Consider the following 23810-nt stretch of genomic DNA (forward strand, 5'->3'; position numbering starts at 1 on the left):
GTTAGTTCGCTCGCTCTCTTCGTCTTACTCAGTCCTCACAAGTGAATCATGAACAAATAAACTATTACTTAAACTTATAGCTAGACTATTTCTTAAACTACAAAGTTAGTATGATTTTTTTTATTCTAGCACACACAATAATCTTTACTCTTCGCCTACTGAAAGGTCATGCGGTTAGTTGGCCTTCAAGAGGCATTACGAAAGTTTGTGATTTTGTTAGTGGACCCACGAGTTCATTATGAGTAAATAGTATTGTGCCGGAACATTTTACTGTCAATTAAATTAAAGTACTCAACTATAGGGCTACAGTATATCATATTTTTCCCTAGAGAATATTTTATATTGCAAAAAAAAAAAAAAAAATAGCATCAAGGAATATTCAATTACAGCGAATGAAATAAAAAAATGTATTTAGTTCAAGAATTAACACTTTCGTAGTAGGTGAGCGTGCCCATGAATTATACGATAACAGCCCTGTTCCAAAATGGAGGTTCCTATAACGAAAGTCACCTATCAGACCAGTCTATTAGCTATACAGTACCCTATCTCTCATCTGAAAATATACAAAATCACAAGAAAGAATGGAGACTATGAAGGGATATTTAATTACGGCAAATAAAATCAAAACGGATCATTTGTGAAGTGGCCACACTTTACTGTTCGCAATTAATAGATAAAAGGTTAGATGGTAGAAGCACTTTGATAAATAAAGAAAATGAACAGATAGTGAGCAACACAGAAGATGCATCGAGAGATCTTGAGGTAAAGCTCATGAATACCCAAGGCCTGACAAAAGCCAAACTAATTGAACTAGTGGACTTATCACACAAAAAAAAAAAAAAAAAAAAATTAAGTGCATCACAGAAACGCACCAGAAACAGCAAAAATTGCTGCTCCCAACAGGTATCAGAGTGGTAGACTGAATGGGAGATGACGATGACACCAAAGGGGAAGGTCTATTAATAATGTATAGATCCAAAGGAGATATCCACATGAAAAAAAAAAAAAAAAAAATCAGAACACAAAGGCATTCTACTAGTAGAGGGTAATATTATAGAGCAGCAAAACTTAACTTAAGCCTAGTCTACATGTCAACTAACAATAAGCGCCTTACACGTAGCATTAGAGAAGACCATAGACCTGCTTCTGATTGTCCTTGGGGACTTCAATGGGCACTTAGGTTTCATAGGGACGCAAAAACTTGACCAAAATGGAAAATACGTTATGGACCTAATGGAATAATATGATCTAATACTGTTGGATGGAGATCCCAGCTGCGAAGGGGAGATAACCTGGAGTAGAAGCGATCAAAACAGGTCTATAGACTGGTCAATCAAAATATGTATAAAAACTACGAATGTATAGAGATAGATGAGGGAAAGTATGAATACGGCCTATCAGACCATCACCTTATAAAAGCCCAATTCAGAATTAATACAAAAGTAAGAAAAACATTTTAAAATTAAACAAAGGAAATCAAATATCTGAAAGTAACAGAAGAGTCTACCAGAAAATACCTTGAATATGTAGAACGCAAACAAAGCCAACAAGACAGAAAAGGAGATCTCACCCAGCTGGAGGAAACAATGAGTGAAGCAAAAGCAAATGCCCTACAGAATATAATAAAAAGAATGTTAAAGCAAGAAGAAATAGAACCAGAATTAGTCACTAAAGAAATAAAGAAAGAAATAAGCCAAAGAAGGATATATAACAAATTAAAAAGCAAAGCCACAAGCACAGAAGAAAAGAGATCCTTTGAAGAAGCATATTATAAAAAAAGTACAGATAATAATAAAGAAAACGTATGATGAATATGAAGAAAAGGTTAGCAATTAGATAATTAATGGCAGAAACAGACATATATAGACATGCTGAGAGGAAAGGCCACCTCAGACATAGAATGGATAAGGATATACGACGAAAATAAGCTTGAGATTAAGGAAGAAATCTTAGGGAAAGGGCTTGTAAAACTCTGGAAAATAATCTACCAAAAAGAAGAGAACAAAATAGGAGAGATGTGCGATGAGAGCAAAAAGAAAAAGAAAAAAAAGTATAAACATGACGTGGAAGAAATGATGATATACCATATATCATGAAGAGAACTCGTGGATGGAGTGTATGACCTGACAAAGACAGAAACTGAAACCATGAAGAAGTCAATATAAATAAGAAGATGTAAAATATCACTCGAGAAAATGAAGTCAAATAAAGCACCGGGGCCAGACGGAATGAAGCCAGTTCTGTTCAAACTGTTCTTACAAAGTACCAACCTTCAAAGAGAATTAGCAGAATGTTCAAACAGCATACCGAAGGGCAGGAAAACACACAGCAGGTGGTTTTAGTAAAAAACAACACTTAGGTACACCCAACAAGCAATATCCCACAGCCTTAGGTCAATTGCATTGACAAATGTATCATATAAAATTTTCATAGGGATCCTGAAAACCAAAATGGGAAACATAGAAATATAGGGAAAACGAATGAACTGCAATCAGGCTTTACCACACAAAGAAGAGGAATGGATAGTTTATATATCTTAGAATACTGCATACAAGAAACGTAAGGACGACATTCGGGCGAATGTTCGCCCTTCCATTGTAAAAATCTGTGTATCCATACGTCCTCTCTTTTCTTTCAGGAACTAAAATGTAGAAAATTTTACGCCCTTTCTTTTGGTGTATATATGTCGGGAATCCGTTCCCTCTATGTAATATTATTCATGTATTTTCGTCTGTGAAGGTACACATTCACAGCGGGGCCCTGTCCCCTTTTGTTTATGTTTGTTCATGCGTGCGTGACGGACACTACGCTTTCGTCCTTACGCCACCTTATGTACAGCCTCATTTGCCGAATAAATTCTACGGGCTGCTCTAGGAGCAAGAGCCCGTGCTGGCACATGGCCAGTTTAATCTCAAACAACAACCAAATAAAATTGGTTCGCTCGCTCTCCTCGTCTTCCTCACAATTAGTGACCCAGGAGTAGGTAACCCAAGCGGTTTTGGCTTTGCCATTAAAGGACTAATTACCGCCGCTCACCTTCAGAGAACCTTTACGGACCCATACGACGCCTATAGTCTAGGTTCTCTCAAGGCCAGCAGAAATTACAGAATTTTAACAGGTCAGCCAGGGCTTCCACGACTGCGAGGTTGTTTTAACCTAGGTCTGCTCCGAAATTACCCTAAATCCACGTTTATTACCTTAAACTTGCTGAATAATTATAATATATATATATATATATATATAGATATATATATATATATATATATATATATATATATATTTCTTTAGAAGTTTATCTTCATGGACAACTGACGTTACCAAACCAACATTAACGAATAATATAGAGCCTGTTTCTACATTCAAGTATAAATGATTATAGGACCTCAACAGAATCTTTATGGTATAAAGTTGATGAAAATCTAGAAAGCAACAAACGCTATAATTTTGAAGCTCCGCCCCCTTTCAAGAGTTGCCAGGTGTGGCATTATTGAACGATAGCTATATGCCCGAAGATTTCAAAAGCTGTATCTTAAGTTTCCTTGTCGAGTATACACTAGGATTAAATGACAAATAAAATAAAAAGAAAAGATACAAAATGTTTGTGCTGTGGGGGAAAATGAAAATTCAGAACATTTCTTACTCTACTGCCCAGCATAAAATGAGATTAGAAATAGATATACTTTTGTGCAGCAACCGTATCAGGGAAATCAAGAGGAATTGATAGCTAATATACTCTTATTTGTAGATCTACTGAGGGGGATTTTGAAAATAGGAAAGAATTTCTAAAAGAATTGTGGTATTACAGAAAGAAGAAACAAACCAACACAATCAAAGGAGGAATAAAACAAACAAGGGAGTAGTTTCAAAGGAATTGCCCACCTACTACTACTACTACCACTGGTCTCGTTAGTCGCTATGTGGTTTTAATGTTTTAGTACCATTTAATTAAAAATCCATAATGATTCCCATAGTGTCTGACTTATTAACGCAGCCCGGTGTAATGGTTGGAATGGGCCTCGGTATATGTGTTGGTTTTTTTGCACGGGCCTCCATATTCGGTGACAGCTCCGACCCCAGTGCAAACCTGGAAGATGAAGACGATGACAGCTGGGACGAGGTTAGTACTACCAAGCTACTAGGTACTAGTACTCAATCGTCACATATATGAGCCGTGAATTTTTCAGTAGAAGTGAATACTACTACCGCTGTCAGGTACCAGCAGTCGCCGACCTGAATAGGTGGAAACACCGCAGTGGATCCATCGTCATCGCGTGGATCAGCCTTATTCACTCGATATTTAATTGGTAAAACAAGAGCACAGTTACATCTTTAAGCATACCATTCAAAATTTTGAAGTTTCGTCAACGTAATGTGATATATGAAAGCGCCATACGATCCAGGCTAAAATAAGCATGTGAGGTCTTCGTAAAATATGTTTTCAAGGCAGTTTTGAAATCCAATATGGCGGCAACCGCGTGAGGTGTCGTTCGGAAGCGCAGCGGAGCCACTATCTTTCCCAGCCTTCCTAGCATTTGAACAATATTAGCGTATAGCTATATGTAATGTTTATTGATCTTACTCAAGATTACAGTTGTAATCAGCACATTTAAACAACATTTTGTTGCCTATATTAGTGAAAGTATGAAACTTCTTATTCCTGGGGTCATGGTTTGAACTGAAATTCATTTTTACCTTGTAATTGGTGGTTTTTTCCTTACTGCCATCACAACTGAAAGGCCACATTGCTTATTTGATTCTAATTAGTATACATGTTTTGGTTTTAATTTACTCCAAATTGCACTTGAACTATGTTGCAGTTCCTGGTTCCTAAGCACTCACTCCACAAATGCAGTTGCTGGCAGCACATGACAACATGGTTTATGAGGTGCAAAGCTTTATTCCCTTAATTGTTTACTTTTTTCATTATTTAGTTTAACTTTACTTTATTAGGTACTTCAAAATGTTTATTTAATTCATGTCTATTATCCATTTTTAGCAACCAAATTAACCCCGAAAAATTACAGATATTTCTAAGGTAGATACAAGCAGTCAGCAAAATGACTCATCATTGCCTACTATGTAGTGGAGCTTCACACATATGCCAATGCATTTACAAACTGTTTCCATGCATTCTAGTTGTCATAGTAATGCAATAATGATAAAATTGGCAACACTGATAAACAATAGAAGAGCACGAACAATGCCATAGGTACTGTTCACAGCAAAACTGTTGATATTTGTGTTAGGAATCTATTTACTTTATCAACAACAAATATTTTCAAATTAATAATCATGAATATGTAAAAACTTTATGCAATTCATGACCTTATACTGCCGTTTAACTATTTATTTAAATAATTATCTAGTGCACGCTTCTTCTTTTTCTACCAAAACATTGTAGTTTCCTTGGATAAGCCGCGGTTGGCGTCATTGTTGAAGAAAGTGCCCCAGCGTCTATGGGTACAAGTGGTGTGTGGATTTAGCACATGAAATGGAAAGTTTATTGACACAAGCGACTCCACAAACATCGAGATGGCGTCAGTCTTCTAAATTGTTGGTGTTAAAAGTAAGAATTTCGAAAGCGTCATGGAGGCATGTTTGCATTGTACATGGCTAGACTTTCATTAACCTCTGTTTAATATTAAAATATGACCTTAATTTCTATCTTTGGAGAAAATCCTTTCTTCAAAAGGATAATAGAGGTCTCGAGCTGTTGCTCTCACCACCAATGACTTGTGACTGGTGCCCATCTCCGGTGTCAGGATGTGTTAAAGTACTTTTGTTCCGATACGTAATACAAACCCTCGGTCCTTTAACAATAGGAAGGTAACTAGCGGCAGCTGAGACGGTCGTAAGCTTCGAACAAGGGGAGAACGGTAGTTAACTGCTTGTCCGGTCGTGCGCGCGCCGCGCGCCCGGCGGTGAAGAATCACTTTTGCTTTCGGCCGTGGTGTGACAGGACGTGTTCGTCATCGCTCTGCCCGCTATTTTCGTCGTGTGCTTTGGATGTTACAATTTCTTCTGACTGGTTTGTGTGTGGTCTTGAATGAAATTGTAAGTACTTTGTTTTCATTTTTCATTGAGTGAAGATTAATTAATCATGGATCAAGAAGAGCTTTCAGCCGCGCCCACCAACTGCCCGTAGAGTGTGTCCGGGTTGGAGGGGGCGTAAATGCGGCGGATTCCGCTCTTACCACCCAGAATATTGATCCTCATGAGTTATGTTTTCGGTGTCGGGGGCGAGAATGCTCCCGAACCGAACCATGTGATGTATGTGTAAATTGGTCCGAGGCGCAGTGGGTGCTGTACGAGGGTAGGAAGAGGCGTAGGTTTACCAAGGAGTCGTCGGAAAGCTCTCCAGCGACTCCTTTGGTTACGGATACCTCGTCATCCTTCCTGCCTCCAGCTCAGCCCCCACGATTTGCGCCTTCCCCTGCGGGGGGGGTTTCGGAGTCCTTCTCCTCACTCGATCCGTCGAGTGTGGAAGGAGGGTGCCCGATACCCGGATGTGCAATTGTATTCGGGGTCTTCCGTCCGCTCTGGGTGGGGTTCGTCCTCCCCCAGGCGTGAGGGTGCCCCTCTAACTGACCCGACTGTTCCTCCCTCAGGTGTGCCTTCTGTGAGTGACGACCTTGGACAGGTGTGGGCGTCGTTGGGACTGCAGGCGCCCCCAGTATCCAGGGCTTGATTCAACGGCTAGCGGGGTCGGCAGTGGTAACTCATGGTGTGGTTACAACTACGACCAATACGGTGTCAACACCAGCGTACGCCGCCCCTCCTCATGTGGTGTATACACAACACATTGCGTCAGTGACTCCAACGGCGTCAATTCAGATGCCGATCGCTGCCGTGCCTAAGAGGGGCGTGCCGCCGCACCTGGGTTTTATGTGCTGCCGACGCCCGACTTTCGCTGCCCAAAAGTTCGCCCCTGGATCTACCGCCCGTCCCAATGATGAGTTTGGCTGAGATGGAGAGGTCTGTGACGCCGGATTATGCTGCCGTACCTGCCGTACCTGCAGCGAGTGTTGCTGGCCCAGCCCCTCGCGCCGCTCCTACGAAGCGCGCGGTGCGGGACTCTAATGTTGATGTTGCTGCTGGTGCTGGTCCTGCTGGTGCTGGTCCTATTGGTGCTGGTCCTGCTGCTGCTGGTCCTGCTGGTGCTGGTCCTGCTGGTGCTGGTCCTGATGGTGCTGGTCCTGCTGCTGATGTTCCTGCCGCTCCTGCCGTGCCTGCCCCTGCCCACGTCGCGTCTCGTCATGGAGGTGCTGCACCGGTCTCAGGTCTTTCCGGACAGGATCAGTCGGGGCGTGTTGCTTCGGCAATTGGCCCGACTTTTCCGTGGATGGAAGACCTGACGTCCGTCCTGAGAGAGCTGACGAAGAAGAGGAAGAAGAGGAGATGTCGTCGTCGTCTTCATCGTCTTCTTCGTCGTCTGTTGCCGCCTCTTCCCCTTCGACTTCTAAGGCTTCCAAGCCGAAGAAGAAGAAGGCTGCCTCCTCCCCCCCTAAGAAGGCTCCTACGGGACCTTCGAAGGGCCCGTCTCGCTCTGGCGTGACGGGGGGTGCTTCTGCTGGTCCTCCTGTTCCCTCGGGAACGGGGCCCGTCTCCTCTTCTGAGAAGAAGAAGAAGACGGGGACCAAGGATGTGCTGGCTACTGCTGGTACATCCGCGCCTGGTCTTAGTAGCACTGCTGCTAAGTCAGGTACCGGCTCGACTTCTCGTTCGCGAGAAGGTCCGAGTGTACGGTCTCCTTCGGGCGACCGTGCAGCCAATGTCAAGACGCCTGAGCTTGCTCACCGTCACGACAGAGGCACGGAGCAGAAGACTGTCGAGAGTCGCGCAAGTGACGCTTGCCAGGCCAGCGGCCGCTCTCGTAGCGACCAGCCGGTACCTCGGGTTGACGTGACGGTCTCTGACCGGCCACGGGTTGAGGCTGAGAAGAGGTCCCCTCGACCAACGGCACCACCGCTTCGGCTGGTACCAGCGGTTTGACGTGCCGTGAGGACGCTCACTCCTCCAATGCCGGTCTCACCGCGAAAGCGAGCTCTGCAGATCACCTGACCGCCGCTCCCACAGGGACCGGACGGAGACGGTGGCCAGCAGCAGCTCGTCTGACGCACGAGATCGGGGACGACGTGCTCAGTCGAGCCGCTCGCCACAGGTGAGCGGCACGACCAGGCCTGCAGCACGATCCCCACCGCGGGTTGGTGATCGGCTGCAGCCCCTCACGTACGCTGGTCCTGCCAGCGACTGGGGGGGGAGCGTCAGGTCTGTCTCTCCTATACCTTCAACTTCCTCGGGCTACACCGGGAAGAGCGAGGTACCCAGGAGTGATCGTGAGAGGTGCGCCGCTCACGATCCCGCCACGACGCCGCACGAACCAGGCATGGTTGTAGGACCAGCCAGGTCGTACGCGCAAGTGGTTGGAGGCGACCGTCAGGGGTCTGTTGCTGTTCCTCCTTCTGAAGGAGGAGGGTCTCGAGAGCTGCTCCTGTTGGAGGGACTGGACGGTCCTACTCCTCAGGACGCTGTAAAACTCCTGAGATCAGAGGAACTTTGCCCAGGTTATTGCGCTGATTCGTCAGCACAACGACCTGGGGGAAGGATCGCCGCTACCACCCATCTGAGCCCACGTCCCGGCTCGAGTCATTTTGGGCCCGAAGAGGGAACCCAAATTGACGGTGGGACTGCCGCGATCGGAGCTTGCAGACTCAGTCCTTGACCAGGTGGAGTATTTCGTCTCAGGACGAGAGGACTCACTTAAGTCAGGACGGTCTTCCAAGCTACTTCCTCCTCCTCTGCAGCGACAGCGGAAGTTCTACGTGCCATCAGTAGATCCAATACCGCCCAAACAGGTTAACCCGGAGCTAGCTAGGCTAACTCCAGGTGTGTCCCTGCGCAGCTCCTGTCAGAGAACCTATGGTTCTCGCAGCAGGAGGTCACTGGGCCTGGAAGCTACCGCTATGGCAGCTTTCCAGGCAGTCTCTTGGTTGGATCTGTGGTCCCTCACAGTATCCAATGTCGCGGCCGACGCCGGGGGCGCTGCCCTCGAAGACGACCCCGACTTCAGGAGACTGTGCCAGTCTGGAGGTAGGGGCCATTTCCTACCTCGCCCATCAGACGGCAAAACCTGTGGGCCAACTTGGTTCTCCGTCGTAGGGACGCTGTCCTTACACGAGTAGCCAAGGGGGCCGGGCGTGAAGCGGTAAATGGACTACGTAACGGACCAATGGAAGAGGTTCCTCCGCTCTCTTTTCCCGGAGAGATGGAGGACGCTGCGGTGGAAAGACGGCGCACTGATGACAGTGACCGTCTGGTTCACCAGGCAGTTACGAAGGTTTCTGGGCAACCTCGTACATCTGCGGCTAAGCCTAAGAGTTTAGCTAGCGCTTCCTCGGCTGCTAAGACGGCTGCTCCATCGAAGCCCCGAGGAAAGACTCTTCCTGCTTCAACTTTCTAGTAAAGGAGGACCGTAACCAGCCTCCTCCCAGCCCTCCTTCTTTCCCCGATTTCCCGATTGGAGGTGCTGGGAAGAAGTCGAAGCGAGGTGGGAAACGCTAGGGACGGCGTTCCCCCTCACCAGCTGCCGGAAGTGGGGGGGGGGGGGGTGCCTGGCGAGCCATTGGGCAACTTGGCAGCGCTACGGTGCCGAGACCTGGATAGTAGACGTCCTTCGGGAGGGATATCTACTACCCTTCGAATCTCGGGTCCACCCCTCACCTCCAACCCGGTCCATCTGCAGACATATGTTCTGGACCTCTAAAAGGACGACGCTCTTCGCAGGAGATCAAGACCATGCTGACCAAACGAGCTGTAGAAGTCGTAGATATCGGTCACCGGGCTTTTACAGCCGCCTTTTCTTAGTGGAAAAGGCATCGGGGGGCTGGCGCCCGGTGATAGATCTCTCTCCCCTGAACGATTTGTTCGCCAGACTCGGTTCAAGATGGAGACGGCACGTTCCGTGCTGGACTCCATCAGGGAGAACGACTCATGCTTTCAGTGGACCTGAAGGATGCGTATTTCCAAATGACCCATCCAATCAGTCCTCCAGAAAGTACCTCCGCTTCATCTTCGACGGGACGGTGTACCAATTCAGGGCGGCACTCTGCTTCGGTCTCTCAACCGCCCCACAGGTGTTTCACGAGAGTGTTCACGCTGGTGTCTGCTTTGGGCCCATTCGCACGGGATAACGTCTTCTGAGGTATCTCGACGATTGGCTGGTCCTGGCGAGCTCCCCGCTCGCAGTTGCTGCAGGACAGGGATCGACTTCTAAAGTTTTGTCGCGATCTGGGGATCGTGATAAACTACGAGAAGTCCGATCTCGAACCCAAGCAGAAGATGAAGTACCTGGGTATGCTGATCGATACGGTAGCAGCTCAAGTCCGCCCCGCAGACTTGAGGATCAGCAAATTCAGGGAGGCAGCCGGCCGGTTTCCTGTCTCTGCAGGTAACAGGCAGCTTAGCAATGGCAAGTCGTGATCGGCCCACCTGCGTCACTCGAGAAGTTAGTTCCTCACGGACTTTCTTCACCTGCGGAATCTCTCCAGTGGAGACTAAGGGAGAGTTGGTCACAGGTAAAGGATCCACCTTACTTCCCCGTGTCCATCACGGAGAAAGGTGAGGCAGGACCTAGCCTGGTGGCTCGACGACAGGAACTCTTAAGAGGATGCCCCTACGCACTCCCCCACGGAGATGCTGCTGTTCTCAGACGCATCGACCGAGGGATGGGGCGCACACCTGGAGGAGTTGCTGGCTGCAGGTGTGTGGGACCATCACGACAAGCACCTTCACATCAATGTCCTGGAAACTCAAGGCGGCGTTTTACGCTCTCCAAGAGTTCCAAGACCGCTTGATGGGACACTCAGTGTGTTGATGTGCGACAACACCACGGTAGTGGCATACGTCAACAAGCAGGGGGGCCTAGTGTCTCTCCCGCACACCAGTTGACGGTGCAGGTGCACGAGTGGGCCACGGCTCATTCGATAGAGCTGTCAGCACGCTACATTCCAGGCAAAAGAGGGAATGTAGTAGCGGGACAAGCTCAGCCGTCGGGATCAGGTAATAGGGACCGAGTTGGTCCCTACACCCAGAAGTGGCGGAAAGGCTCTTCAACCTGTGGGGGCGTCCAGTCATAGACCTGTTCGCCACCCGGCACAACAAAAAACTTCAGTTTTTTGCTCAGCCGTGCCGGACCCATGGGCAGCTGCAGAGGACGCTCTTCAACACCCTGGGACAACCTTCTTGTCTACGCCTTTCCTCCCCCTTTTGTCTGATTCGGAAAGTGATCAGCCGAGCGCTGGTCACTCCCAATCTCAGGATGATCCTGGTGGCTCCCAAACCAAACGACCTCAAGCCGTTTGGTATCCGGACCTGCTGGCTCTTCTTGCAGAAGAAACCGAGAGAGATGCCCCACTGGCACAACCTTCTAGCCCAGCCACACGTAGAGCGGTACCACGAGCAGTCAGTCCCTACAACTTCACGGCTGGCTGTTATCCACCATCTCTTGCGAACGAGAGGCTTTTCTCGCAGCGCAGCAACAGAGATGGCTGGACACGTCAGACAGTCCTCTGCAGCTGTGTACCAGGGAAGTGGGCCGTCTTCTGTGGTTGGTGTCGTAGACGGGGTCTATCTCCTCTCAGAGCCACTCTTCAGCAGGTAGCGGATTTCTCGTATTTCTTCGCCGAGAGAAGCTCCTCTCAGTACCCACAGTTAAAGCGGATATAGAGCTGCACTGGCAACTCGTCCTAAAACTGAGGGAACTTGGACAAGCTCGACTCGTTCGAGATCTCCTTGCTAATGAGGAGCTTCGAAAGGTCTTGCCACCAGGGAGCTCAGGCCACCTGAGTGGGATGACTCTCGTCCTTAGGAGTTTGACTCGAAGACCATTCGAGCCACTCCGAGAGTCGTCAGACAGGGATCTGACCCTCAAGACCCTCTTCTTGCTGGCCCTGGCATCGGCGAAGAGAGTAGGGGAACTTCATGGTCTGTCCTTCAATGTTAGACATTCCAGGGGCTGGGGATCTGTGACGCTCGATTTCGTCCCGAATTTCGTAGCTAAGACTCAGAATCCGTCGATCCCTGACGACAGGTTCGAGTCTTTCACAATCCCCTCCCTAATGGATTTCACCGACAACGATACGGATGAGATGCTGCTTTGTCCTGTGAGGGCGCTACGGCGCTATCTGAAGAAAAACTCGACACCTCAGGCTGAGTGTCGACGCCTCTTCGTTAGCACTGGGGTTACCAAGAAAGAAGTATCCAAGAACACGCTTTCTTTCTGGCTGCTGAGGTGATCAGGAGAGCGTACGAGGCTGATGGTAGTGACGACATCCGTACGCTCCGACCGAGAGCCCACGAAGTCAGAGGTATTGGACCCTCTTTGGCGTTCCGCAAGAACTTCTCCGTGGCGCAGGTCCTGAAGGCAGGTGTCTGGGCCAACCAGACTACCTTCACGTCCTTCTACCCTCCGTTCGGGATATTGCCCACAAGTCCTTGGATACTTTTTCCTTGGGACCTGTGGTGGCTGCTCAACACGTTGTGTAAGCTTACCCAGCACCCGAGCAGGCAGAAACAGCATCGATTCCTGGTGTGACTGTAGGAATGAATGGTTGAATGAGAGTGCGACTGGCTTCTCTTCTCATCTCTCTCATACCTGTGGCAGAGGGTCCACGGTCGTCACCATGCTGGAAAGGATCCGATGCAGGTAAGCTACTCAACCGAGCCCCATCTATCCCTTTAGTTAGGGATAGAAGCAAATATCCTCCACTCCCTCCAACAAGGGGGAAGGAGTGGATGCCTACTTGAGACAAACCCATAACTTTATTGTTTTGGCTCCTGTACAGGAACAAGTTCTTACACAATGCTGGTACGAAGAGATACGCTTGCCTCTCTCTTAGTACTTGGCTCAGAGGTCTGACCATTGATCCTGCGGTGCACACCCCGATCAATCGGACAGAGGTTTGGATCCCTCCCTTGCTCTTACGACCAGGGAGGCATTCCAAGGGTTGGACGAACACCAGTCTGTTCACCAAAAAGACTCAGATTCCACCCACCAAGAAGTGAGTCTTCCTATTGTTAAAGGACCGAGGGTTTGTATTACGTATCGGAACAAATGACAATTTGTCGAAAATTGCATTTTTCCTAACTATACAAACCTGAGGTCCTTTACATATAGTCCCACCTCATACCACCCCTCACTCTGCAACTTTTTGCATGGGCCTAAAGCAAAAGTGATTCTTCACCGCCGGGCGCGCGGCGCGCGCACGACCGGACAAGCAGTTAACTACCGTTCTCCCCTTGTTCGAAGCTTACGACCGTCCCAGCTGCCGCTAGTTACCTTCCTATTGTTAAAGGACCTCAGGTTTGTATAGTTAGGAAAAATGCAATTTTCGACAAATTGTCATTTTCGAAGGGTGGATCCACATGCGGTGAAAACTGGATCAGCTAGTCCAGTGGGTTGTTTCCCCTACTAGGGTAATGCATCACTTTGCGGACAGGCGGACACTTTAACACTTCCAGTATCCTGAATTAGACGCCAGTCATAACCCAACCAGCATGGAAACAACAGATCGAAACCTCTACTTTCCTCTCGAAGTAGGGGAAACAACCGAGTGGACTAGCTGATCCAGTCATGGACACTTGTTGACCCACCCTCTGAAAAAGTACTTTAACACGTCCTGACACCGGAGATGGGCACCAGTCATGAGTCATTGGTGGTGAAAGCAACACCTCGAGACCTCTACTCTCCTTTCGAAGTAAGTATTTCCTCCAAAGTTAGGGATTAAGGTTATATTCTAAGATTAAACAGAGGTTAATGAAAGTCTAGCCATGCGCAGTGCAAACATACCTCCATGACGCTTTCGAAATTTTTACTTATAATTACAAAATTGTAGAAGATTGATGCCATCTCAATGTTTGCTGAGTCACTTGTGTCAATAAACTTTCCATTGTTCCGACACGGCATACAAACCTTCGGTCCTTTTACAATAGGAAGGTACTAGCGGCAGCTGGATAGGTCGTAAGCTTTCGAACAAGGGGTTCGGTAGTTAACTGCTTGTCCGACAGGCGCGCGCGCGCGACTGGGAGGTAAACAAATCACTTTTGCTTTCGGCCTCACAGCGAGTAGACGTGTGTGTTCGACGCTCTCTGCCCGCTTCTCGGTTGTGTTTGTGTATGAAAGAATCATTGTAAGTACAATCATTTCTCTTTATTCATTTAATTGTGATTTATTGGTCAATCATGGAATCTCCTCGCCTCGCTACCCCACGGAGACTATGCCCGGGTACCGAAGGGCGTAAATGCGGAAAGTTCCGCTCATTCCCGGAAATTGACCCACATATTTTGTGCGCTCGGTGTCGGGGGCGCGAAGCACCCGAGCCGAGGCCCTGTGAAGTGTGTAATAATTGGTCGGGAGGCGCAGTGGACTTTGTATGGGGGGCGGGGAAGAAGCGAAGGCTGCAAAGGAGTCGTCGGAAAGCTCTCCCGCGACTCTTTGGTTACGGACACTTCGTCCTCTTTCCTGCCGCCTGCTCAGCTTCCACGTTTGGCGCCTTCCCCTTCGGGGGGGGTTTCTGGTCCTTCTCCTCACCTGACTTGTCGAGAGTGGAGGAGGGCGCAAGATACCCTGACGTCGAGTTGTACTCTGGGTCCTCTATCCGTTCGTCTTCGCGAGAGCGGAGAGGATCCTGCTAATCACCCGACTTTTGCTTCCTCAGGTGCGGTTGCCGCGAAGGACGACCTCGGACAGGTGTGGGCATCGTTGGGGCTGCAGGGCGTGCCGAGTGTCCAGGGGCTGCTCTATCATCTCGCTGGCTCAGTGGCGGTCACCCATGCGACGGTTACGACCACCACCACGACCCTTACAACACCTGGCTACGCTTCACCTCCTCACCTGGTGTACACCCCGCACGCGGTCTCTGTAATACCTACTACATCGGTGCAGGGGCCAGTCGCCGTACCACGGGGGAGTGTGATGCCGCCAACGGGTTTGCCGTGCTGCCGCGACCGGACTTCGTGTGCCCGAAGAGCTCGCCCCTGGACCTCCCACCAGTACCAAGGATGTCTGTTCCGCTGGTCCGTCCAACTGGACAGCCTGCACAGCCTGCCGTACCTGCCGTACCTGCCAGCCGCCGTTCACGGAGTGACTGATGACCACTGATGCCGTTACTGTACCTGCTCCTGCCGTCTCTATGCTGTTCCTGTGATGCCTGCACCTGCTGACGTTGTTCCTGTTCTGGCCCCGCTGCTCCGATGCTGATCTGTTCGGCAGGTGCGTCCGGGCCCTGTTGCTTCGGCAACAGCAGCCCCGGCTCCGCTCTGGATGTCAGATCTGACGTCGGTCCTTGAGGAGGTTGACGAAGAAGAAGAAGAAGAGGAGGAAGGTGTCGTCGTCGTCTTCATCGTCTTCTTCGTCGTCGTCGTCGTCTGCCGCCTCTTCCCCTTCTTCGTCTAAGGCTCCCCCGCCGAAGAAGAAGAAGGTCGTCTCCCCCCCCCCTAAGAAGTCTCCTTCGGGAACTTCTGAGGGCCCGTCGCGCTCTGGTGAGACGGGGGGTTTCTTCCGCTGGTCACCTGCTCCTTCGGGGGCAAGGACCCGTCTCTTCTTCCGTCGAGGAAGGAAAGACTACTGGGACCAGAGGAGTGCCGGCTAACACCGGCACTTCCTCACCTGCTGGTAGTGGTTCGGCCACGGCAGCAGGATCCGTCTCGGCCTCTCGTTCGCGAGAGGTATCGAGTGTACGGTCGCCTAACAGCGACCGTGCAGCCAGGAACCAGACCTCTGAGTCCGCTCAGCGTCAGGTTCACGGCACGGAGCGGAAGACTGGTGACAGCCGCTTACGCGACTCTCACCAGACCAGCTCTCGCTCTCGCGGCGAGCAGCTGGCTACCCGGGCGGACGTGACGGTCCATGACCGGCCACGGGCTGAGGCTGGGAAGAGGTCCACCCCCCGTTCGCCGGCACCAGCCACGGCTGGTACAGCGAACTGACGCGCCGTGAGGACACGCACCCCCCCCCCCCCCGGTCTCACCGTGACAGTAGAGCTCGCCGGTCGCCTGACCGTCACTCGCACAGAGAGCGATCGGGTACGGCGACCGGCACCAGCTCTTCTGACACACGAGACCGGGGCCGCTGTTCTCGGTCCAGCCGTTCTCCACAGCGAGACGGCTCGACTAGGTCTGCAGCTCGATCGCCACCGCGGGTTGACGATCGCCTGCAGTCTTCCAAGCCCGCTGGTTCTGCCAGCGAGCGAGGAGGGAGCGTCAGGTCTGCTAGTGATCGTGAGGGGTGCGCCCCTCAGGATCCCACCACGTCGTCGTACGTACCAGGCACGGTTCTCGGACCAGCCAGGTCGTATGCACAAGTGGTTGGAGGAGACCGAGAGGGGTCTGTCGCTGTTCCTCCCCTTGAGGGAGGAGGCTCTCGGGAGATGCTCCTGTTTGAAGGACTGGATGGTCCGACTCCGCAGGACGCAGTCACTCCTAAGATCCAGAGGAACTTTGCCGAGGTTATTGCGCTGATTCGTCAGCACAACGACCTCGGGGAAGGATCGCCGCTCCCACCATCCGAGCCCACGTCTCGGCTCGAGTCGTTCTGGGGCCCGAAGAGGGAACCCAGACCGACGGTGGGTTTGCCGCGTTCCGAGCTTGCCGACTCAGTGCTGGACCAGGTTGAATCGCTTGTTTTCGGACAAGACGGTTCGCTCAAGGCTAGCAGGTCGAGCAAGCTGCTTCCACCTCCTCTGCTGCGACAGCGGCGGTTTTACGTGCCATCTGAAGACCCGATGCCGCCCAAACAGGGTGTGTCTCTGCAGCAGCTCCTGTCCTAGAACCTATGGTTCTCGCAGCAAGAGGCACTCGGCCTGGAATCTACCGCCATGGCAGCTTTCCAGGCCGTCTCCTGGCTAGATCTGTGGTCCCTCACAGTATCTAGGGTCGCAGCCAACTCCGGGTGAATTTCTCCTGAAGATGACTCGGCCTTTAGGAGACTTTGCCAGTCTGGAGGAAGAGCCATCTCCTTCCTTGCCCACCAGACGGTGAACCTGTGGGCCAACCTGGTTCTCCGACGAAGGGACGCCGTCCTTAATCGGGTTTCCAGGGAGGGCGGCCGGGCGTGAAGCGGCGTTGGGACTTCGCAACGGACCTTTACGGAGTTCCACGTCTCTCTTTCCAGGAGAGATGGTGGACGCTGCGGTGGACAGACGGCGCACTGACGACAGTGACCGTCTGGTACACCAGGCAGTCTCGAAGGCTTCTGGGCAGCCTCGGACTGCGGCCAACTCTAAGAGCTCGGCTAGCGCTTCCTCGGTGGCCAAGACGGTAGCTGCGTCGAAGCCCCGGAGAAAGACTCTGTCTTCTTCGACTTCTAACAAGGGGAGCCGTAACCAGCCCTCCTACCAGCCCTCCTCCTCCCGTGGAGGCTCTGGGAAGAAGTCGAAGAAAGGGGGGAAACGCTAGGGACGGCGTTCCCCCTCACCTGCTGCCGGAAGTGGGGGGGTGCCTGGCCAGCCATTGGGCAACTTGGCAGCGCTACGGCACCGAGACCTGGATTGTAGATGTCCTTCGGGACGGATATCTATTACCCTTCGAATCTCGGCCACCCCCCACCTCCAACCCGGTCCGACAGCAGTCGTACGTTCCAGGGTCATCGAAGGACGTAGAACTGAGACAGGAGTTCAAGACCCATGCTGAGCAAGACGAGCTGTAGAAACTCGTCACGGATCAGTCACCGGGCTTTTACAGTCGACTCTTCCTGGGGTGGAAAAAGTCTACGGGAGGCTGGCGCCCGGTGATAGATCTCTCTCCCCTGACCGGGGTTGGGTTGTTCGCCAGACCCGGTTCACGATGGAGACGGCACGCTCAGTGCTCGACTCCATCAGGGAGAACGATTTCATGCTTTCGGTGGACTTGAAGGATACGTATTTCCAATACCCATTCATCAGTCCTCCAGAAAGTACCTCCGCTTCATCCTCGACGGGACGGTGTACCAATCAGGGCACTTTGCTTCGGTCTCTCAACCGCCCCACAGGTGTTCACGCGAGTGTTCACTCTGGTGCCTGCTTGGGCCCATTCGCACGGGATACGTCTGACGAGGTATCTCGACGATTGGTTAGTCCTGGCGAGCTCCCCGCTCGCAGTTGATACAGGACAGGGATCGACTGCTCGAGTTCTGTCGCGATCTGGGGATCGTTGTGAACTTCGAAAAAGTCCGATCTCGAGCCCAAGCAGAGGATGAAGTACCTGGGTATGCTGATCGACACGGTAGCAGGGCGAGTCTTCCCCGCAGACCTCGCGGATCAGCAGATTCAGGGAGGCAGCCAACAGTTCCTGTCTCGACAGGAGCAGGTAGTTCAGCGGTGGCAAGTCGTGATCGGACACCTGTCGTCACTCGAGAAGTTAGTCCCTCACGGGCGTCTTCACCTGCGGTCTCTTCAGTGGAGGCTAAAGGAGAGTTGGTCGCAGGCGACGGATCCCCCAAGCTTTCCAGTGTCACTGACACCGGAAATAAGGCAGGATCTAGCCTGGTGGCTGGACGACAGGAACCTCTTAAGAGGAGTGCCTCTGGGCATTCCCCCCCCGGACATGCGGCTGTTCTCAGACGCATCGACCGAGGGATGAGGCACACACCTGGAGGAGTTGCTGACTTCAGGAGTGTGGGACGAGAACAACAAGCACCTTCACATCAATGTACTGGAACTCAAGGTAGCGTTCCTCGCTCTCCAAGAGTTCCAGTACCGCTTGGTGAGACACTCAGTGGCGTTGATGTGCGACAACACCACGGTAGTGGCCTACGTCAACAGACAGGGGGGCCTAGTGTAATCTCCCGTTGTACCAGTTGACTCGGCAGGTGCACGAGTGGGCCGAGGGCACACTCAATAGAGCTGTCGGCACGCTACATTCCAGAGAAGAGGAAGGTAGTAGCGACACGCCCAGCCGTCGGGATCAGGTGATAGGGACCGAATGGTCTCTACACCAGGACGTTGGTGGAAAGGCTCTTCGACCTATGGGGGCAACCAGTCGTGGATCTGTTCGCCAACCGGCACAACAGGAAGCTCCAGGTGTTCTTCTCGGCCGTGCCGGACCCATGGGCAGCTGCAGAGGACGCTCTTCAACACCCGTGGGACAACCTCTTCGCCTATGCCTTTCCCCCGTTCAGCCTGATTCGCAAGGTGATCAGTCGAGCACTGGTCACCCCGAATCTCAGGATGATCCTGGTGGCTCCCAAATGGCCACAGGCCATTTGGTATCCGGACCTGCTGGCTCTTCTCGCAGGAGAACCGAGAGAGATTCCCCCTTGGCACAACCTTCTCGCCCAGCCACACGTCGAGCGGTACCACCGAGCAGTCCAGTCCCTACGTCTTCACGGCTGGCTGTTATCCACCATCTCTTGCGAACGAGAGACTTTTTCTCGTAGCGCAGCAACAGAGATGGCTGGAAACGTCCGTCAGTCCTCTGCAGCTGTGTACCAGGGGAAGTCGGCCGTCTTCTGTGGTTGGTGTCGTAGACGGGGTCTATCTCCTCTCAGAGCCACTCTTCAGCAGGTAGCGGATTTCCTCGTTTTTCTTCGCCGAGAGAAGCTCCTCTCAGTCTCCACAGTCAAAGGATACAGAGCCGCCTTGGCGCTCGTCCTGAAACTGAGGGGATTGGACATCTCGAACTCGTTCGAGATCTCCTTGCTCATGAGGAGCTTCGAAAGGTCTTGCCCACCCAGGGAACTCAGGCTCCCTGCGTGGGATCTGACCACTCTTCTTGCTGGCCCTGGCATCGGCGAAGAGAGTACGGGAACTTCATGGTCTTTCCCATGATGTACGACATTCCAGGGGATGGGGATCGGTGACGCTCGATTTCGTCCCGAACTTCGTTGCGAAGACTCAGAAACCGTCGATCCCTGACGACAGGTTCGAGTCGTTTCACGATTCCCTCCCTAATGGACTTCACCGATAATGATGCGGATGAGATGCTGCTTTGTCCTGGGAGGGCGCTACGACGCTATCTGAAGAGAACTCGATACCTCAGGCCTGAGTATCGACGCCTCTTCGTTAGCACCGGGGTAACCAAGAAAGGAGTATCCAAGAACACTCTTTCATTCCGACTGCGTGAGGTCATCAGGAGGGCGTATGAGGCTGATGGTAGTGACGACATCCGTACGTCCCGTCCGAGAGCTCACGAAGTCAGAAGTATTGGCCCCTCGTTGGCGTTTCGTAAGAACTTCTCCGTGGCGCAGGTACTGAAAGGCAGGGGTCTGGTCTAACCAGACTTCCTTTACGGCCTTCTACCTTCGGGATATTGCCCACAGGTCCTTGGATACCTTTTCCTTGGGACCCGTGGTGGCTGCTCAACAAGTTGTGTAGCAAACCCAGACCCTCGCAGGCTGAAACAGCATCGAGTCCTGGTGTGACTGTGTGGATAGATGTGGAATGAGTGAGTGACTGGCTCCCTCTTCCCGTCTTTTCCTCCTCCTCTACCTATCGGCAGAGGGCCACGGTCGTCACTACGCTGGATGAGGACGAGATGCAGGTGAGCTATATGACAGAGCCCCATCCTATCCCTTTCACTAGGGATGGGAGCAGAATATCCACCACTTCCTCCTACAAGGGGGGGGAAGTGGATGCCTACAGGAGTCAAATCCATGACTTTATATTTGCTCCTGTACAGGAACAAGTTCTTACATTGCTGGTACGAAGAGATACGCTTGCCTCTCTCTTAGTACTCGGTCCAGAGGTCTGACCATTGATCCTGCGGTGCACACCCCGATCAATCGGACAGAGGCTTGGATCCCTCCCTCGCTCTTACGACCAGGGAGGCTTCCAAGGTTGGGCGAACACCAGTCTGTTCACAAAAGACTCAGATTCCACCCACCAAGAAGTGAGTCTTCCTATTGTAAAAGGACCGAAGGTTTGTATGCCGTGTCGGAACAAATGACAATTTGTCCAAAATTGCATTTTTCCTAACTATACAAACCTGAGGTCCTTTTACACATAGCCCCACCTCATGCCACCCCTCACTCTGAAGTTTTTGCTTGGGCCAAAAGCAAAAGTGATTTGTTTACCTCCCAGTCGCGCGCGCGCGCCTGTCGGACAAGCAGTTAACTACCGAACCCCTTGTTCGAAAGCTTACGACCTATCCAGCTGCCGCTAGTACCTTCCTATTGTAAAAGGACCTCAGGTTTGTATAGTTAGGAAAAATGCAATTTTGGACAAATTGTCATTTCCATGTGCTAAATCTGCACACTACTTGCACCCATAAGACGCTTGGACACTTTTTTAACAACAGTCATAATCAATGACCCCATCCGCCCTCGAGTCCAAGGAAACTCGTGATTTTTCGGTAGAAAGAAGAAGAAGCGTGCGCTAGATAATTATTTAAATAAATAGTTAAACATCAGTGTAAGGTCATGAATTACATAAATATTTTACATATTGATGATAATTACTGAAATTTGAAAATATTCATTGTTGAAAAAGTAACTAGATTCCTGACTCAAATATCATAAGTTTTGCTGTGAACAGTACTTGCGGTGTTATTCGCGCTCTCCTATTGTTATCAGTGTTGCCAATTGATATGTGTTTACCCTCCAAACTGGGTGTAAGACTTATGCAAAACCAGGGAAATAAGTGAAATTAATGTATCTCTTTGTAGTATATATACATATTAGAGCAATTTTGTCATTATTGCATTACTATGGCAACTAGAATTCATGAAACAGTTTGTAAGTGCATCAGCGTATGTGTGAAGCTCCACTAAATTGGCAACAGTGAAATTTTGCCATTCCTAGCACGCAAGTGTTAAAGGTTACATTTATTTCTCGCATACAATTATTTGAAATAAAAAAAGTCAAAATAGTAATAGTATATACTTTCACTAATATAGGCAATAAAATGTTTAATTGTGCTGATTACAACTGCAATCTTGAGTAAGATCAATAAACGTTACATATACACACTAATATTGTTCAAATGAGCACTGTGAAGGCTGGGAAGGATGTGAGGACCACGCGCGTTACAAAAGGGACCGGAGGCCATCGACACCATATTGGATTTAAAAACTGCCTTGAAAACATATTTTATGAAGACCTCACATGCTTATTTTATTTAGTATGGTGCTTTCATATATCACATTTTGATGACAAAAGTTCAATCTTTTGAATGGTATGCTTAAAGATGTAATTGTATTCTTGTTTCACCAATTAAATATAGAGTGAATAAGGCTGATCCACCTGTGTACAATGCATCCAAGGCGGTTGTTTCCGCTAAGTGTTTTCTTTCAAGTCACAAAATAATACCATAATTTCCTGTTAAATAGAACTTAATGAAAATCTAGCCATGTGCAGTGCAAACTTACCTCCATGACGCTTTCAAATTTTTACTTATAGCACCTTAAATGTAGAAGATTAACACCATCTCGGTGTTTGCAAAGTCTGTTGTGTCCATAAATTTTCCATTTTCTGTGCTAAATCTGCAACGACTCGTACCCATAGATGCTGAGACACTTTATTCACAGCAATCTTAAACTACGAGGTGTATCGGCCTCTGGATGGGAAAACATGTCGTTTGTTTGGGAAAAAGAAGAAGGGTGTGGTAGATAATATTTAAATAATTAATTAAAGATCAGAATAAGGTATGAACTGCATATATATATATATTATATTAATTATAGATTTATATAATATATATATATATATATATATATATATATATATATTATAAAATTAATATATATATAATATATTATATATATAATATATATATATATATATATATATATATATATATATATATATATATATATATATATATATACCATATACATATATATATATATTATATATATATACTATATAGATATATATATATATGATATATATATAATATATATATTTCCGAACGAGAATCGGAAAAAACTTCGTCGGTATGAAGATACCTGCAAGAAACTTATTGATGCCACTAAAGCAACTGCTTTTAACATATATATATACATACACACACACACACACACACATATATATATATGTATATATATATATATATATATATATATATATATACATCATATATATATATATATATATATATATATATATATATATATATATATATATATATATATATATATATATATATATATATATATATATATATATATATATATATATATATATATATATATATATATATATATATATATATATATATATATATATATATATATATATATATATACAGGCGGTCCCCGGGTTACGACGGTTCCGGCTTACGACGTTCCGAGGTTACGACGCTTTTTCTTAAATATTCAATGGAAATTCCGTCCTGGGTTACGACGCTTGTTCCGAGGTTACGACGCTGACGCTTCCGACGCTCCGAGTTAACGACGCTTTTAAAAAACGCATGCTATGATAAAAATCCTTTATAGTTTAGCACAGTACATAATAAAAATATGTTTTTGGTTACATTACAACAAAAATTTTGAGGTTATGATGATTTTTGACACTTTTTTTTTCGTATTTTTTGAATTTTTTTACTGACGCCGCATATGCGGAACTAGTTTGCGGGCGAATGGAATACACTAAGCTTGGGATGCGCAGTTTAAAACAGTCCAAAAAGCGCAATATAATGAAAACAAAAATCATTGCTTGTTTCCAGTACATAATTAAAAAAAACTAAGTTTCTGGTTAGATTACAACACAAATTCCAAGGTTACGACGTTTTGTTATGCTTTTTAACGATACCTCATATGCAGAACTAGTTTTTGAGCGGAGGTGCATAAATTAATTAACGCTATTAAACTGTATGGTAAATTGACCGAACAACGACCTCGGA

General features: G+C 48.8%; 1 protein-coding gene across 2 annotated transcripts in view; it reads left to right on the forward strand.

Moving 5' to 3' along the window:
- The first annotated feature begins 3751 nt into the window (after positions 1–3751).
- LOC135223699 (peptidyl-tRNA hydrolase 2, mitochondrial-like) overlaps positions 3752–23810 on the forward strand; it is a 137511-nt gene continuing 117452 nt past the window's right edge. Inside the window, exon 1 of one of the 2 annotated variants that reach the window (XM_064262420.1) lies at positions 3752–4117. In XM_064262420.1, the coding sequence (XP_064118490.1) occupies positions 3959–4117 (159 nt within the window). In that variant the 5' untranslated portion in view covers positions 3752–3958. The remainder of the gene's footprint in view (positions 4118–23810) is intronic. The other variant, XM_064262419.1, reaches the window with a different exon arrangement.

This window comes from Macrobrachium nipponense, chromosome 10 (assembly GCF_015104395.2).
Source record: "Macrobrachium nipponense isolate FS-2020 chromosome 10, ASM1510439v2, whole genome shotgun sequence".
In the NCBI taxonomy this organism is placed as follows: Eukaryota; Metazoa; Arthropoda; class Malacostraca; order Decapoda; family Palaemonidae; genus Macrobrachium; species Macrobrachium nipponense.